At 37.2% G+C, this 18,823-nt stretch overlaps 1 protein-coding gene across 8 annotated transcripts in view; it reads left to right on the forward strand.

Annotated features, from left to right (window-relative positions):
• The first annotated feature begins 3,755 nt into the window (after positions 1-3,755).
• Positions 3,756-18,823, forward strand: part of LOC128205780 (calmodulin-regulated spectrin-associated protein 1-like) — a 32,360-nt gene continuing 17,292 nt past the window's right edge. For all 8 annotated transcript variants that reach the window (XM_052907722.1, XM_052907721.1, XM_052907723.1 and 5 more), the window contains exons 1-11: positions 3,756-4,123; positions 4,787-4,882; positions 6,977-7,082; positions 7,325-7,434; positions 8,383-8,506; positions 9,186-9,298; positions 9,616-9,754; positions 10,159-10,404; positions 12,617-12,853; positions 14,105-14,204; positions 14,894-18,437. In XM_052907722.1, the coding sequence (XP_052763682.1) occupies positions 4,037-4,123; positions 4,787-4,882; positions 6,977-7,082; positions 7,325-7,434; positions 8,383-8,506; positions 9,186-9,298; positions 9,616-9,754; positions 10,159-10,404; positions 12,617-12,853; positions 14,105-14,204; positions 14,894-18,437 (4,902 nt within the window). In that variant the 5' untranslated portion in view covers positions 3,756-4,036. The remainder of the gene's footprint in view (positions 4,124-4,786; positions 4,883-6,976; positions 7,083-7,324; positions 7,435-8,382; positions 8,507-9,185; positions 9,299-9,615; positions 9,755-10,158; positions 10,405-12,616; positions 12,854-14,104; positions 14,205-14,893; positions 18,438-18,823) is intronic.

Raw genomic sequence — 18,823 nt, forward strand, 5'->3', positions numbered from 1 at the left:
CATAAATTAACCTACTTCTAAACGTCTCACATATCGTCACTTTAAATTTTGAATGCCAGTGCTATGCGATGGTGTCCCGTGTGGCGTCCCACAACTGAAGAATTTGCGGTTCCAATACTTCTGCATCTAAAAATCAATACAATAGACATGTACATGTTCATTCAAGCTTTTATTTAACATGCAATATTTTCAATTCAAGAATTCCTTATGGATAGAGCTAATGATAACGCTAACAATCAAGAAAAGAATCACAGTATTCACAAATATCTAATGTAAAATAGTAATATATATATATATATATATATATATATATATATATATATATATATATATATATATATATATATATAAATATATATATATATTACTAGACGGTTTACATAAATTTAGACAAAAAAAATGTGCATTTGGAAGAAATTTAGTATATATAATAAATATATATAAATATATATATATATATATATATATATATATATATATATATATATATATATATATATATATATATTGAACTGAAACTAACACTAATAAATTAATTACAAAAAACATATGGGAAATAAATTAAGTTTCAGATATGTTTCTATAACAAATGTCTACTGATACAACTACACATTAATGTGCACTACATGCCCCATGCCAACGCATTTTTTTGATAGAGAAGATACCATCGTTACTGGTATATCCTCGCTTTATCATGGCGAAAATTTGCAAGCATTCCCTATATTCAAATTATAAATGTGATATAGCTGAATTATGTTTAAGAATTAGTGGCAATACAGATTTAGAGGGTCATAAATATTTTAAGGAACAGAAAAGAGCAAGCGCTTAATAATCAAGACTTACACCAAAGCTCATTGTCTAAACACACATCACATCTATTTCACATGTAATTGTCGATGTTATTGCCAATTACATAGAAATTATATAAAACGATTTTCCTATGTTAATCCGTCTTTATTCAAAATCCATCAATTACTGACATCATGTGATAAGAACGAGATTATACATATAAATATATAAATATATCAAAAGGCATTTGTTTTATCACGTACCTATGGTTTATAGGTCCATGGTTATACGTAACTCAGTAAGTATAAATAATTGTAGTAGTTATGATAATTTCTCTTACTGCAGTGTTAACGAGTAGTAATAAATTGTTATTGCTTTAGACCTTGACTTTCATTTTAATTAATAATTCATTATTTACTTTGTGATAGTGACGTGACATTAATATTTTTATAACTGTATGCATTAAAACGATATATTGTTGTATACGACTTATAAATTGTCTGTTCTGTTCTTTTGTTTTCATGACATTATCTTAAATGTGTCGAGTGTGCATCATGTATGTACATTGAATTTTCGAAAATACGCCTGTACTATATTCTAATATTACATCACACTGTATCTAAAGGTATCTACTTATTGAAAAAAAATCTGCAGCCATGCTTAATTAACTCTGCCATGCTTGTTTTAGGACGAAAATCGACACCCCCAATTCCTTGTCCACGATTTGTTTTCCATAGGAAAACTGACAACAAGCATCCAGTTCGGTGTCCGTGATACCGCATATACAGGATAAAGGCTTTGCTGCCTGTAACTCCCGCTCAGGTCTTCTTGGAAAGTTACTCGACGACGCGTGCGTGGGTTTCCAATACATGTCTAAATTGCTCTTAAAAGTGTTTATGTCTTTAGAGCTGACCACAAAGTCTGGAAGGGCATTCCAGTTATTCACAACCCTGAGACCAAAGGAGAACTTGCGGATGTTGAGCCTACCGCGTTGTTTCGCCAGCTTCATGCTGTGACCCCTGGTTATTGTCAGTTTGGACTTTGGAAGCAGCTTCTCCTGGTTTATTCTGTCTTTGCCAGTAATAATCTTGTACGCCTGTATTAGGCCACCCCTCTCATGTCTGTAGTATAAAGATGGCAGTTTCATTTTCTTGAGGCGCTCTTCATAGGGTTGGTCTTTGAGGTCTTTGCATAATTTGGTTGCCCTTCTCTGTACCCTCTCAAGTTTGTCCATGTCTCCTACAAATTGGTGGATCCTAGGTGCATTGCCATACTCTAGGATTGGCCGAACCATTGTCATGTATAGTCTCTTGATAATGGCAGTGTCTCGGCTGACAAAAGTGCGCCTGATAAGACCTAGCACTTTGTTGGCCTTGTTTACAGCCTGGTTCACATGCTGGTGGAAGGTCAGCTTGTTGTCGATGTGAAGACCTAGGTCTTTCTCAACATTCGTTTCTTCAAGAGTCCTATAGCTGCCTTCGTTGTCCCTCATTTGGTAGCTGCGGTGTGGGTTGTTGTTGCCAAGGTGCATAACGCCACACTTTTCTGTGTTGAACTTCAACAGCCACGTGTCCGACCAGAGTGATAGTCTTTCAATGTCTTGTTGCAGCCTGGATCTGTCCTCTTCAAATCCTGCCTTTCCAAAGACTTTTGTGTCATCAGCAAAGATTCGAGTTACACTGCTTAAAGCATCCGGAAGGTCGTTTATGAATATAACGATGAGGATAGGGCCGAGCACACTGCCCTGGGGGATGCCGCTTGTGACAGGTTCCCAGTCTGAGGTGTGACCATTTAGTGATACCCTCTGCGTTCGACCCTGCAGGAAACTCTTGATCCATGTTCCCCCTTTTTGAATAAAGGCGTCACTTGGCCTTGTTTCCATTGGCTTGGCAGATCTCCGGACTCCAGGGATGTCTCGAAGATGATCTTTAGAGGTGGTGTGATGATCTGTGCAATTTCTTTCAACACTCTAGGGTGAAAACCATCAGGGCCTGATGATTTACTGATCTTTAGACTCAATAGCTGCTTTAGAATGGTCTCTTCTGTAATGTCTATATCTCGTAACTCACTGTCACTCGGCCTGTCATTCAAAACTGGTACAGTTGATATGTCCTCGTCTGTGAACACAATACAGAAGAAACTGTTTAATAGTCCTGCTTTGTCTCCATCTTTACTATGCGTGTTACCCTCACTGTCTTTCAAGTCACTCACTCCACTTTTTACTGTTAACTTTGTCTTTGTGTACTTCCAGAAGGCTTTAGGGTTGGTCTTTATCTCACTTCCCAGCGATTCCTCAAAGTTTTGTCTTGCACATCTGGTATAGGATCGTAGCTTGTTTCTAGCAGTACAGTATCTCTGAAAGTCCTGGTCGTCCTCTGTCTCTTTGTATATTTTCCATACCCTCTGTTTTGTTTTTAGTAGCCTCATGCCTTGCTTGTCCATGTATGACTGGCGTTTCTTTTTGGGTTTGTTGCCAATAGTGTTGGTTGGTATGTGATCCTCCACTGTCTAACAAATCATTGAATACATTCCACGCTTCCTGTGTGCTCTTACACTCCATCTCTTTATTCCATTCAATGCTTGACAGTGATTCCTGCATTCCACTGTAGTCCCTTTTATCATACCTGTACTTTTTGGTTTTATTGTTCACAATCTCTGTCTTACATATGTATTCAAAGGTCAGTGTACAGTGGTCGCTATTCCCAAGTGGTATTGTTACTGGATATTGTTTAGTTTTTTATTTATTATAATTAATCAGTACCTATTTCAACATCTTAATTTATATTGTACATATCGTTGATAAATAAAGACAACAACTTACTTTAACACTGTTTGAGCTATGTTGACGAGCTGGGATATCATCCGGCACTCAGCCACTGTCGTTTAATTACTGCTACTTTACCTATTTGCAATTTTTACAGTGGGCGAAATTTTCGAGCTCGTTGCGCATGCCCAACAGGAAATAACTTTGGTTGCTGAAGAAAATGACTCAGAAAATGTCAAATTACTCGTCTCATATTTCAAGACAAGTCGAAAATCCATCATTTATTGCTTCTTTTTTGTAATACCTTTCTGTTCCTACCGTTATTTTTAAAATGCTTTCAGAAAGTGACATGAAACAGCTTAAAATAAACTCTGGATCTCATTTTGCATAAATTTCCCAAATGTTTACATTCATAACATTGGAATATTTACAACATCAACGGTGGCTTCATTTTGTAATATACTGAAGTCTTGCCAAGTCAACATGGACTCCTGGCAAAGCGACGGGGCGGATGATTCCGATGGTGAAATTGTGGAGATTATACCAGTGGAAGAATACGATGTCCAGAAGGTAAACTTACATCTAAAAATGAAATAGAGTAACAGATAATTCATTATTCTCTCAAGTTGATGCAATTTAAGATTTTGATTATTTACAGATACTGTTGGCATATTGCTTTTGCCCTGTTTTTCCATTCGGATCTATGACTTTTGAAACTCTTTACTTGCCGAGAAAGACCTAAAGTTTTGCCTTGACACAACTTAGCAATCGGAGGATTTAATTCCTGGTTTCACAAGTGAAGGGTGCTTTTGACTGTCAGATACCAAAATATCCATCTTTTTTATTTGAATTTTACTGAATTGATGTACACAATTGAAAGTCTGTCAATTACTCAGACATTCATTAAAAAATTATGTCAAACAGCAGTGGTCAAAATCGACACAAGCCTTGCACTGGTAAAATGTCATCGGGGCTTGCTCAAATTTTGAATTTTATATCGCAGGGCTTGTTTAAAAATTTGATGCAAAGAAATAGAAGCAGAAGTCGAGCTTGTTCATCCAAAAGTCTTATTTCAATGACTGTGAAAAAATGTCAGTCCGTTATCACATTGTATATGTAAATTTTGTAGTTGTGCTGTGAATGAAATGTGTAATGTGTATCAAGGGTGCCTAAGTCAGAGTTAAATATGAATGTTAACGATTAAATTAATTTGAACTGTGTTTTTTTCTTCAGGCAAAAGCTCAAGCTTCCCTATCGTGGTTATTGGGCAAGGCTTACCAAGATAAAGTCCCCACAGAGTTCCAGCAACCATTCTATGACACAGGGGAGGTAGTAAAACTTATTGTGATTGTTTATGTTTGAGAAACAAGAGGATTGTTCAGCTGAATGTTTTGTGACCGTTAAGATAAACATTTAAGCGTAACTGGTAACTAAATGGGGTCCTACCAGGGCTGTTAAAATTTGACAATTGGTTTTGACCAATTTTGACCGCGCCGACCAATTTTAGTATACAGAAAATGGCTACAAAATTGGTTTGTATTTTTTCCATTTTTTAAAATTTCTGTTGAAAATGGTTTAGTCTGAAGAAATTAAATTACACAAACCTTGTTTGTCCTTCACACATTTAAATATCTCAATGAACATGTCACGATAACCAATGGACTGACGTGACCAGTGCTAATCAGCTTCGATGATCAATCGATAGTGTTAATTGGTGGCCGAAACAAGTGTTTGAGCTGTTGAAAATGTTAAAAAGCTGTTAATGCCGCTGATCATTACACTTAATATGCTTGTTTGGGAGTGGGTTAGGGTCGATGGGCTTGGACCGATTGGGATTTCAAAATTTAAACAGCCCTTGGTCCTATTATATGGTTATACTCAATTGCATTTGACATAACATAACAAAATGATTAAACATTGTTTTTGCTTTAATTTCTTTGAGGTAATGCAGGGCTTTTTCTATAGAACCCACGCATTCCCAAAGCAAAATATAAGATATTTTTCCCAATCTTCAGAAAAAAATCCTAATTTTTTTTTAGAAAGTAATTTTACCTGTACTGGTTCATTTTCATCATCCAAATTAATGTAAATCATTGATGTTCTATCACATTCAGAGATCAGTATGAAATATTATCTGTCATGATTTATTGCAATACATATTTACACCCCAAGGATTGATATTTTCGGGCCTTTAAAGGGAAAATAAACTAATATTAACTTATTTCCTAAATCGCAGGAGACTAGACAGCTTTTTCTTTTAACTGTAAAATTTCCCAATTTCGGCAATTTCGACGCAAAATTTCCCAAAATGTGTAGGGTCTTTTTCTCAAAAAGGGCAGAAAAAGCCCTGTAATGGTCGCAGTCAGTGGTGTAAGTAATTATTTTGATATTTATTTTTACTTAATTGTCATCACTCGGCACTGTTGTTTAGTATAATAATTTTCTACAATTGCAAAAGTTATCAAGTAAAGCTTGCATAATTATGCTTAAGTTAGTGTCAAGTGAAAGTGTTCTCTATTGTAATAACAAAGGAGGATGGTTTGATTGTATCTGACAATTATATTTTATATACTTTAAGCTTAATGAAGTGAAATGCTTTTTGCCATTGGCATATTTATTTGCGTGATAATAACAAAAGGAAAGAAACTACTATTTATGTTTCATTGAACACAGTTTTCAATCAACCCATGATATACCAGTGTCTTATTTGTTTTATTACCTCCATCGTTGTTGTTGCTTTGAAGAAGTGTTGGGCCTAAAAAAAAAATTGTTTGGTTAGGGTTACATCCTTTTCAAAACTAGGTATTTTTTATTAGGCTTTATATAAGAATATCATTTTCATCATTGGAGAATGGTGTTAAAGCTATCTTCTGTATAAGCGTTTAAGGTTTAAACTACATATTGAAAAGCAATTAAAAAAAAACGAAAAATATTTATTTTTTTATTTTTTTTTATTTTAGTTTTTCTTTTTTTTTTCAAACTGACTATAAAAACGATAGGGTCGGCGCCTATTCCGTAGGTAGGGTCGGGTAACCCGAACCAAATGTATTTTTTTTTTAGGCCTTGTCAGTGTCTGTCTTGGCATGTTAAAACTGGTTTGCCTGAACTCACTAACCTTAAATGATAATAATATGAGTTTTGCTACTTATGCACACATTAATTGTGTATATAATTATTTAGTATGTCCAATCACTCTGGTTGATATAATTATTGAGTTATTTCCCTTCAAGGCTGAAAAGTTAAATTGTTTTTTTGTTAAACATGCTGCAGATGTTTGTGGTTTTTGCTGAATTTAATTGTTATTGGTGCATTGCAAAATCTGTGAATTTTTATCAGCATCTGATTTTAGGAAAAAAAATTGATTATGCGTGTCAGATTTTATTTGATGTAAATATAATTTAGTTTGTTTGTGTGTATTTTCAGGGAGTGTGGCATGTAAAGCCGAGGTTAGCCAACCTTCTGGCAAGCAGTGAGTTGTACTGTCAGGCGTGTAGACACATGTTTGGGGAAAATGCCTCACAGTGGACAGGTATGGTCAAATGCATTCCCATCTCAAACATGTTAGTGATATCATTGCTGCAAATTAGGGAAAATTTCTCAATCCTAAAACACCTACAAAAAGGCCTGCAACAAAGCAATAGAGCAAACCTGAAAGGTTCTGGACTGGAGTTGTACATTATGTATAAAAGACATTAAAATAAATTACTGATGAACCTTTCGTGAGTATGATCATTAAACTTTAATAGTGACAATTTCCCATTTGTTTATAAGGTCACTGGAGCATCATCCAGGTTCTGTCGAGGAAGGGAATCTACGCTGGGGGCTCGGACTCCGGGGACGTTACTGAGACCATTCTTATGCAGTCAGCTCCATTTAAACTGGTAACTGGTCAACATGTTTATTTAATCATTTATCAGCAACATCTAAATTTGGAAACCACTTATTCTGGAAATGTTTTTCTATTGTAGCTTTCTTGTATCGGTTAGAAATCTGCATTCATTTGAATGTCTCTTCAATCATTCTACAAGCAAAAGTGCTCTTTTCAGAGGTATAAGTAACAGGTATCATTTAGTTCACTATAAGTGAGATTAAGCTTAGGTATGGTAACATTGTGTAAACTTTAAGAAGAACTCTGGAAGTTGAACAATACATATATGTCATAGATGTACAAAAGTTCAGAAGCTGTTTTGATTAAAAAGCTCATGTCATACCGTTATGATTGAAAAAAAATAGAATATTGTTATTATCAAATTTGTCAATGTACTGAAGAGGGCAAATTTCATTTTCTACTTCTTTGTCCATCGTATCCAAATCTATGGGTCAAATATATACTTTGCATACATGTATTACAAATATCCAACTTTTCAAATGCTAAAATGAATTGATTAAAAATCACAGATTTATTTGTATTCCATGCATTTAATTTAAGAAAAGTTTATAACTCTGACTTGTTTTCTACAGTATATGAAATTCATAAAATATGTACTCGAAAATAGATAGCAAAGTAACAATGTTACAATATTGCATTATGAGTACCGGTATGTATTTTATGTTGTTATGCATAATTTTGATATTGTATGAACTGTTATATGTGATATAATGACCTAATTTTTTATGCTTTGTATATTAAATGATCCGTTTGGAGTCAATATGTCAGAATAAAATTAAACATATAACATGTGCAAGCCTGGGAAACAATTTCAGCTCTAAACCCTTCCTTTATTTAGGCTTTGCATACATGTACATTCTATAATTTAGTTCATTATTTTTTTTATAAATATGAAATATTTCATGGTTTCTATATCATCACATTGTTATCTATGTTACAGAAAGCCCACATTGCCCTTATTGACGCCCTGATGACAGCATTCAGCCAGGAGATACTCACAGTAGAACGTGTCACCCAGACTGTAAGGCGGTTTGCTACATTCAACGCTTCCAGTGAACTACCAGGTATAATGACATTTTTTACGGGCATTGTATTTTGGAAAAGATATCAGACTGATTGAAATAAGTGTGTTTAACAGGTTTGAATTTAATAGTATTTTTTAGCTCTTTTGAGTAAACCAAAAGGTGGCATTATTGCTGATAATTGCTAAAAAATGTGAAATGAAAAATACAAAAATACTGTTGTTCTTTATTATTTTAAAGAAAGTTTTGCTGTTCTCTGTGTGCATTGAGCAAGTGTTGTAAAGCATCATATGTATCCTTGGATATGCCATTGTATAGGGTATCAATGGTAATACACTGAATATCCTATAGAACGCCTGTTACTGTTATATTGTTCTGAAGTTTGCTGTATGCTTTTGACATCAATGTGTTGATTGTTCAGAACTTTGTTAAAGTTAACAGCGTTATAAACATCATCGTTGTTGACTTTCAAATCTTTACTGCTCTGAAAGAATTTATGGATACTCTAGTGATCTACAGTATTTCTACAAGATCTGTGAATACTGTTTAGCTGTCTTTGTCTAATTTAAATCTATGAGCTCATCATCAAATATTTCACATTGAATGTTAACAACAATGTCCTTAATCACCTTGTTAACTAAGTTAACGAAGAATTGACCTATAATACAGTATCATATTGATGACTTGATACATATAGCTAGCCGTTTTTCCATTATTCCAGGTGATGTATCGGACGCAGCATTGTTTTGGGTGAACAAGGTGTGTGTAACCGTACAGCGCCACTTGGAGGCCACACAGTCCCCTGTCATAGAGGGTGGGGAAACCAGCCAGAAGGTGCACCAATTGGTTCTTGATAAAAATATTTTTCTATTGAGAATATTGCTTAATACTTGTCAAGGATTCAAACATGAACCAAAGCAACTCCTACTATAAACTTTCGGAAAGATTGATAATTACTTAATTGACAACTTTGCAATTTTGCAACATTTAGATTATGTAATGGTTCTTTGAGAAATGAACTGCTTGTCTTGGAAACATTATTAAAATTACAGGACAGTACTTTATGTCTTAATGCAAATGGAAGTCCTTGTTATGTGTAACTGTATTTGAAAGGACCCAAGTTGAGTTCTCTCAATAATTTTCCATCCCAGGTGCGAATTGTGAGTGCCCGTACTCCGCGGGAGTCAATCTCTGTGCCAATTCTTGAGTCTCTTGTGGAAGATATCGGAGACGGCTGCTCCATGGCCACACTGCTCAGTTTTTACTGCCCTCAGATACTCAACATTGATGGTAGGAAGTAGTGATTGTGAAATAATTTGTTTCGTTATTATTACGTAATTGTGTACTTCCATGAGCTGTTGAGAATGAACTATTTGCATTAACAGAATGCTATACATTATACATGTCTGTAAAAAAAGTTACAAGGGGTGGAGTTACGACATTTATCTTAATGTAAGAACTACTATCAATTCACTGAGTAAAGATATATTTAGCAGGGCTTTTTTCTAGGCATTTTTGGGAAAACATTTATGGTCTCATATTTGGGAATATTTATCAATAAAACACTTAATAGATAGGGATGGGAAATCAAGTGGTAAACCTACAAAAATTGGGAGTACTGCATGATTTTGAAGAAATTTATTGTTTAGTTGTTGTCAATGGTTAGCTGTTGATGTTTCCATTTATTTCTGTAGATGTGTGTTTGAAAACCAATGTTGGTATTGCTGATTCGCTGTACAATCTGCGGCTGGTAAAAACGTTCTGTCAGCGCCACCTGCCCCATCGGACCTGGCACTTTACATTCGAGGACTTACTGTACACACACGCTACATTGACTGTCAACATTATCATGATGCTGGCTGAGTTCTTCTACTGGTTTGAGATTAAGACCCTGCCCATTGTGACCGGAGCTGGGTTAAATACAGCAGCTGGTGGTAAAGGTATAAATTCATCAGTTGTTGAAGTGAACGTTCCTTAAACATAATTAGGTGTCTTAATATTTTTAAACGATAGAGCATCAAAATGTATATTTTAAACATCATGATGAAATTGACCAGTCGTCTGTTGGCAATCAAACAATCAGCTTACCATTAGCAGGATTATATTTCATAAATAATTTAATGCACATGGTTGCATTGCTCTATGGATTAACTGAAAAACTATGCCAAATGATCTCAACAAGTTGCTGGAATTGCTTTATGACTGGTCAATTATGGTTGTTACATTTTTACATGTACTATTTTATGACCATCATATCTGTCTGTGGTTAATAACATGTTAAAGAAATGTGTTAACCTTCATCTTAAAGGCTCACAATAAAGGTTTACATGCAAAATATCATTTTTTTAATTTAATGCATAATCATGTTTACAACTGAATTAATAAAAATGATGATATACCTACTTGCCAAGCAATTTGGGACCTTGAGTTCACTATAATTAATACATTTGAATGGAAACACATGGATACATTCAATGGATTTTAACATAACAGACAATCTCATATTATACAGTCAAAACTCACTAAACCGGAACTCCATAAAACCGGAATCCTCAGGATACCGGACTTTTTTCGGAGTCCCGGTTTTCCCCTTCTATTTTCAATATAAAATATCCCTACAAAACCGGAACCCTGCAATTCCGGATACCGGACAAAAAATCGAGAAAATTTGTTAGTTGTCAACGTAATTTTACCTCACAAAACGGGACATATATTTGTTCCAACATGTCAAAATGATTTTGTGTATTAGGAATTCGCGAGTCACTTTGTTGCCGGTGCATAGTTAAATATTGCACCTGTGATGTCGATAATCAAAAATGATGATTGTACTGTGGATTGACTGCCGCACGATAATCAAAGACTTCTATGATTGAATCAAATTAGAGCGGTGTGTTAATTAAACTATCAAACATACTTAACAACTAACAAGCATTAAATTACAGATAATCAGATAATTTGTTTGTTTGTTACTCAAATCAAGAACTTTGATTGGTGATGAAGTTGTCATTTTCGCGAGTTGTTTTATTTTAAGACTTGGAAAAAAAGATGATTATAAAAATGTTGAAATGCAGAAATGTTTATTTATGTTTATCACTTTTGCATGTGCTTTAATCATGTCTCAACCTCCATCTAAACATCCAGTTTTCAACTTCCCTTTAAAGGTTAACTCAGTTAATATTTTGAGTAAACTTACTCCGTACATCAAATCCTCACTAATCCGGACTCCTCACTAAACCGGAAATTTTGCCCAGTCCGGGCATTGTCAGGTTTAGTGAGTTTCTACTGTACTCAGAACCTACCACCTTATTCGTCACTAAAAGAAAAGAAATGTAGTTGATCATGAAGTATGAAACATGTACAACCGTATATTCTGGAACTGCTCGGTGTGAAACTGTTTTTAGAAGACCTTTTAGAAGAGTTTCTTTGTACGAGAAGATCTATTGTTCAATGAAGAAATGGTTTGAAAGAAAGTCTTAAATTAAGCTAATCTACTTTTGAGCAATCTAAATTGATGACAAAAGTCATTCTTTCATAGAGATATTTCATAATGAAATTGAATGATACTGGAATGTTGCCTGTTTATATTTATGAATACCTCGTGAAATAAATAATTCTTTACATTTTTCCTTCTCTCTCATCTGGTCAGTGTATATAGTACCGGTATGTTGTTTTTAAATTGTCTCTTTATTGTTTAGTAATATATGTTTTGTTTTTGGAACCCACATAATTCAGATAATTATACTGTTCATATTTTTTTCAAAAAGTGTACTTCTTATAACAATGTAATATATATATATGTGAAAAAATATAGGTCATATTAATAAAATCCTAAATAGTAATATTTTCCAAATTTCATTTCTCTTCTATCTATTGTTTTTGCTCGTGTCTTCAGTAAATGATATGATTGACTTCAAAATCACTCTCAAGACACAAATCCTCTAAACATTTGACTGAAGTGTTGGTGATGTTGCTTTTTTCCACAACCAATGTGTTTGCTGTATGTATAACTGGTCATCTCCAATGTTAGCCATGTTTTGTATATACTGTAAAAAAAACTGAAGTTACTTTGCAAAAATTAAAATTTCCTCAGTCTGCCTGGGCTTTTCTAACATTTCAGTATTCAGAGTTCATTTTAACAATTTGTCATTTCAGAAAATATCACTCGTCCCCAGTCGTCATCTGTCCCCCGCGTGGCCAATGTTCCCAGCGTGAGTAACGTGACAAAGGCCAGTTTCCAGCGTGTACGAGGGGACAGTGAGCTCCGGGCTAGTAGCACCCCTGACCTAAACAAGATGTCCCCGTCTTCGTCAGCCCCTCCCCCTCACAGGGCGGGGCCCCTGCTGCATAAACGACACGAGACACATGGCAGAGATGGCAACCACCTCACTGGTAATGAGAGAAAGTTTTAATTCAAATGAGTTGATAATCTGTGTTTAACTTGAATATTCAAAGAAAAATGAGTTTTGGGAAGGTTGGATTTTTGTCATAATGTCAAAACCTGTTTATTCAGTTGACTTGATAATTAATGACAAATCGACATGCCTTTCAGTACAAGTTATTGTTCCTGATTGACTTTAACTCTATATGATCCTCAATACAAGTTACGGCCCCTGTTTTTGACTTGAAACAAGTCATACAGCAAATCCTTAGTTAGAAAAATCCAGCTAGGCCTAAAAGGCAGAGTGGTGCACTTCGCTGCCTTTTTCTGCTGCCTTTTAACCACACCTTGATGTGCCTTTTTGTTTGACCGAGTCAATTTTCAGAAATAAGTATAAAAATAATAAATATACATAATTTTGAAACTAAAGTAAAGAAACAGCTCAGGTATTCATAACAAACTATTATTATTGAAAGCAGTTACAACACATACACCATGAGAATTGAACATTGGCCCTTGCAAGTGCCCCTTGAATGCTACTTCATTGCATATCAAAAGTGTTCTTTCTGACCTAGCACTCTGCCCTTTTCAAATCCTGGCTGGAGCACTGCTATTGGTTTTATTGATTTGTATTTACTGTCCTGTGTGCATGTAACACACATATTTCATAAATAGGTTATATCAGAGACAAAGCTGTGTAATAGTCTTAGGGACAGCTGTTGCTAATCAGAAAATCTCACTGAAGACCTTTAGAACATATATTATAATGTTGGTGGTTTATACAATGTATTTAAAATGTATTTATACATGTTACTCTTTCAGACCAATGCAAATGCATATTGAATGTATTTTGACGATACTCTTTAAAGCTGCACTCTCACAGATTGACAGTTTTGACATTTTTTAGTTTTTTCCTTAGAATCAGCTGTTTTTGGTATCAATGCCTTCAATTCAGTCATATAAGATAACTAGATAAGTCATATTAGTTAAACTCATTTTTTCTTAAAGCATTAGTTACGCTTTAATTCATAAGAATAGCAATTTTTGAACATAAATATGATTAACTGCGATCTGATCTTTTGTCAGCAGTCTTGTATAACTGGTTTCCAGTCATTTATGCAAAGTTTGGCTCATTCCAAGACAAAAAATAAACAGTTGGCAAAACAGTCAATCTGTGAGAGTGCAGTTTAAAGTCTATGCCACCAAAAAGAGTTGTGCTTTTAATTTTTTGCCAAGTGAAGTATATTAATATGGTCTTCCAGAGCCACAAGCCAGTGTCCAAAGAGCCAATTCCCTGACATCACATGACCTGAGACGTCCAGCCCCACCCCGGGAGTCTATAGTTGCCTGGCCGGAGAAAGGGTAGGTGCAATACATGTAAATGTATAAGGACATAGAGCATAGGTTGTCGTGTCTGTGTCCGGGCTGTTACTTTCTCTTGTAATGCTTGGAATGCTGCATATTAGGATATATAGTTTAGGTTGTGGTGTCAGGGGTGTAACTTTCTCTTGTATGGACAGATATTAAAATACCTTGCCACATGTGTGTGACATACCAAGAAGACATGTCTCGTGCAAGACCCGTGTCCCTACCTCTCATGTCAAGGTCACACTTAGGTGTTTATTCACAATTGAATGCTGCATTTAAGGACAGAGTATAGGTTGTCGTGTACGGGCTGTAATTTTTCTTGTTTGGACAGATTTTAAAATAACTTGCCACATGTGTTCGACATACCAAGACGACGTGTCACGTGCACTGACCTTGTTCATAGGTCAATGTCACATTAGGGAGCATCCGTCACATACTGTGACAGCTTTTGTTTTAGAATTTAATCACTTAAAAAAAGTTGCTTTTTCTGCAGTAATTTAAAGAATGGGTATGTTGAGGCATCAAAAGTTAATTTATTCAGTGGGACTTTATTCTTTGCACTGAGTCATTGATTGGTTTTATGATTTCTTCTCTCAAGTTGTATGGGACAATTAGAACCTTGAATGTTTCCTTCCTCACTTAATACACATGCCACCTATTAACCACCCCCTCTTTATTTCCAGGCATGGTCAGACAGGCATGCCCAGTGTTTCCCTCAGCCATGCTGGCATTAACCTGCTGGCCAACGTCAGTATAGACTCCGACCTTGGTGCCAGCTTCTCCAGTACAAGTATTGACCTTGGCGATCTTGGAGCGACCCCGCGGACTGACCGGTCACAATTTGATCACCCTACTTCACAGCAAGATGGTGATGGTCAGGGCAATAACGTTATCAGTTTTAGCCTTATGAACAAAAAAGGCACACCATTTCCTACTCAAAATCAGACTCCAGTACCAGAGGATTTAGAGCTAGAGAGTGTGAACTCTTGTACCTCCAGACATGGAGAGTATTCACAGAGAGGTGACTCTGTAGAACCCAATGTGAACTCTTTAATTGGAGGAAATTTAGAACCTCTACTTCCTGCAAGGTTAAAACCAGCAAAGGAGAAAGGGAATAATCACTCGAAAGAGGAAGAAAGAGATGAAACGCCTAAAAGAAAAACACCTTCGCCTCCTAAAGTGAAGAAAAAAGTGAACATTGATCCTCATTTAGCCATTATAAACAATTCTCAATCATGTGATATTGAACAAACTGTGACTCCCACAAATGAATCTCAGAACTTGTCTGTGGATTTTAATCTTTCTCCTTATACACAAAGTACGCAAGCAGAAGGTGGTTATCAACTGCCACATGCCAGTGATCATCCAGACAACAAGAAGTTTGAGGCATTCTTTGTGAGAGGAAGTGTAACAGAGTCTGAAGATAATATACCCACTCACCGTAGTGATATTACAGTGGCCGAGAGTTACGTTGTTAACAACTGTGACACTCCTGAGGCAGCGCGGGCTGCTGGTATACCCATTATAGATGAGACCGAGACTTCCCCTCATCGACGACTGTCGCGGGAGGGCAGTGTGGCCAGTAGTAAAAGTTCTGGGGATTTTTCGGACCATGAGTCTCACAAAATACATGCTGACCATAAGACTAGGGAGAGCCTGAACAAAATAATTAATAACAATGACATTGGTAGAATCGATGAGAACGCTTTGTCAGATCCAAGCAGGTTTATAATTCAGAAGCCAGTAATAATGTCAAGGGTACCGAGGGAGACTGGTATCCAAACTGGGCCTAAAGGCCAGGCCACATCATTTTCTCAGATTAAACATATGAAACAGTTGGGACAGATTGATAACTCTGGATTTGTTTACATGCAACATGGGCAAGACGAAAGCAAGGGACGGCCAACATCATTGCGAGATGCTTTTCAGAGGAAAGCACAGGAAAAGAAGTCTCCTCTTGGCAGTGGGTCTGGAGACAGGCAAGAGTTAAGTCAGTCTGAAGCAACGGGAGACAGTTCTGCAGAAAATGGGGCCGTAAGTCAGGAGCTAATTAAGATAAAGATGAAGCTCGAAGAGAAAAGGAAGGCCATTGAAAGGAAGAAACACACCCAGGAGATTCAACAGCAGAAAATGCGACAGAGGCTAGGGAAGGCTGCTTTCCTTCATGTTGTTGCGAAACCGAAAGATGACTCTGAGGCAACAGAGAGCAATCATGTAGAAAATGGTGCTCCACCAGCTAGAATGACACTTTCTGACCCTCAGCTGCCACTAGCACCAGCTAATATGTCTCCCCAGCTGATCTCCCCTGCACACCAGCAATCTCCCAGACACAGAGGGGACATCCAGAAGACAATAGAAAATGTACGCAAAAACTGGTTCAATGAGGCTGACCCTCTAGGGGCTAAAGCTATGGACCGCAGTGAATGTGAAAGTCCTGAGCAAAGCCAATCAAGTAATGGTGTATACTTTAATAGAGATGATGAAATGCAGAGCTCCCAAGAAAGCCAGGGTAGCCAAAGTAGCCAGGGGAGACGACCTGTGTTTGATCGGAGAAGCACCTCTGTTGAAAGAGTTAGTTCCCTTGCAGAGAGTTTTAGATCTCCTCAAGATATTGAATCTCCTCATAGGGAAAGCCCTAGCAGAGGTTTTGATAGACGGAGTGGTTCTAAAGAGCGATCAGTTTCTAGTCAACAACAACCAGTATCTCAACCATTTGTGCCAGCGTCAGCTGAACTTCAGCTATCTAGAGCTGTCCCTGAGCAAATGCCAAGAGGCGAAGATGTCGAGCGAAGGAGTGTGTCAGTAGAGAGAAGCCCAAGGCCTGAGGCCCGCAAAGAACCTTGTCCACGAGTACAGAGGAGTGGCTCTTATGATGAGTACAATCATTCAATAGATAAGCTGAATCAGAGCTTAACTGACCTGCAAGGAGAAATTATGAAACTTTCTCTGAAGCAAATCAAGCAGAGGTCTGAGGCGGCCAAGGACCAGAGGTCAAGGTCAAAGTCTCCGCCAAATATGCTGGATGTCAGACAGAAGACCATGCCTGAAAGGGATAGCTCAGAAGGTGAAGGTCAGGGTCAAGATGAGAGGTCACGTAGTTTACAGCCCACAAATAACCTGGGTCAAGCCCGCAGTTCATCAGAGCCTAGGCAGGTCCAGCAAGAGAATGAACAGATTGGTCACTACAACTCCAGCACCTTGCCTCGACCTTTGAACAACTTTCCTCAAGGTCATGGTCACTTGTCCAACCAGCCATTTATGATGCAGCACCCGGCCTCAGTGGCAGGACTGACAGGTCCTGTCTATGGTAGCCCCAGTCAGTACATTCCCTCACCCGGGCAGGCGGGCATGCCGCCCACAGCCCAGCAGTATGGCAGCTATATCATGGGCCCTGGGGGCATGCCCCAGTATCAACACAGCCCACCCCAGATGTATTCTCCAGGGGTCCATTCCATGTACCAAGGCCATCCAGGTCAGCCCTACCCCGGGGCACAGCACATAGTTTCCCCCCAGTCACAGCAACCAATACCTTACTCCACTGTCTACTCCTCCCCTACAACACATTTTCAGCCTGTGCAGCCCCTAGCCGCCACCTACACCACCTCCGCCCATCAACATGTGGCTTACACCCCTCCCAGCTCCCACCCAGCCAACTTCCTGCCTGCTTCATACCCTCCCCAGCAACAGCAGGTGCTACAGACTGGTATAGAGTCTTTGCCAATGCAACCAGTCCAGACTGGATCTAGTCAAGTTAACCAGTCCAGAGGACAGCCAAATGTTACGACTGATTCACTAGGGTCTACTGCTGAAGTAAGTCAACCTTATGTTCCAAAAAGTGACAGGCAAATGACTAATGATAATACTGAAGCAGATCAGAATGGATTCTTTGTGTCAATGAATGAAGGTTCACCAAGAAGAATGAAGGCAAAACCACAGCTAAGTGATAGAAGAGCAAAAAATGACTCCTTTTCAAGTGATAAATCAGATTCTTCCAATAAGACATCAGAAAGTGTGGAGACTAGTAATAAAACAGATACAAACAAGTATGGCTCCTCTGTGATAGCTGACTTTGCCCAGGACATGAGCAGGGGTCAAGATGTTTCCCCTGCTGCAAAGGCCCCAGGGGGTGATACTAGTGTACAGGAGCCTGTTGCGGATACCAGTCATCAATCTGACACATCAGCGGTGGGGTTTGTGATTGGCCAGGATGAGAGTACGCTGGATCAGGTCAGTACTGCTAATGATTATGTTGAAATTTTTAATTGTGTTTTTTCCTGGATCTCTAAAAAAGAATTATTCAATGGTTCTTGCTAGAAAAATGTTTTACAAAATTATACATGCCATATTTTCTGAAGACCATTCAGGGGGATTTGTTCAAAAGGCTGAAAATTCAGGGGGATTTTGGTTGTATTCAAGGGGATTTTTTTAGCAGGTCTAAGTAGGCGAAATTTTAAAGTATTTTTAGACGCAAGTATGAAAAAAGGTATTCACATATAGTTTGCTTTGAAAACCTCTAAACTTTTTCATTATACAGAATTATTTCATGTCATGATTTATCATATTTTTATGATACACTGTCATGTCATACTGTAATGCACTTGAAGAACAAAATA

The sequence above is a fragment of the Mya arenaria genome, chromosome 10, assembly GCF_026914265.1.
Source record: "Mya arenaria isolate MELC-2E11 chromosome 10, ASM2691426v1".
NCBI classification, from domain to species: domain Eukaryota; kingdom Metazoa; phylum Mollusca; class Bivalvia; order Myida; family Myidae; genus Mya; species Mya arenaria.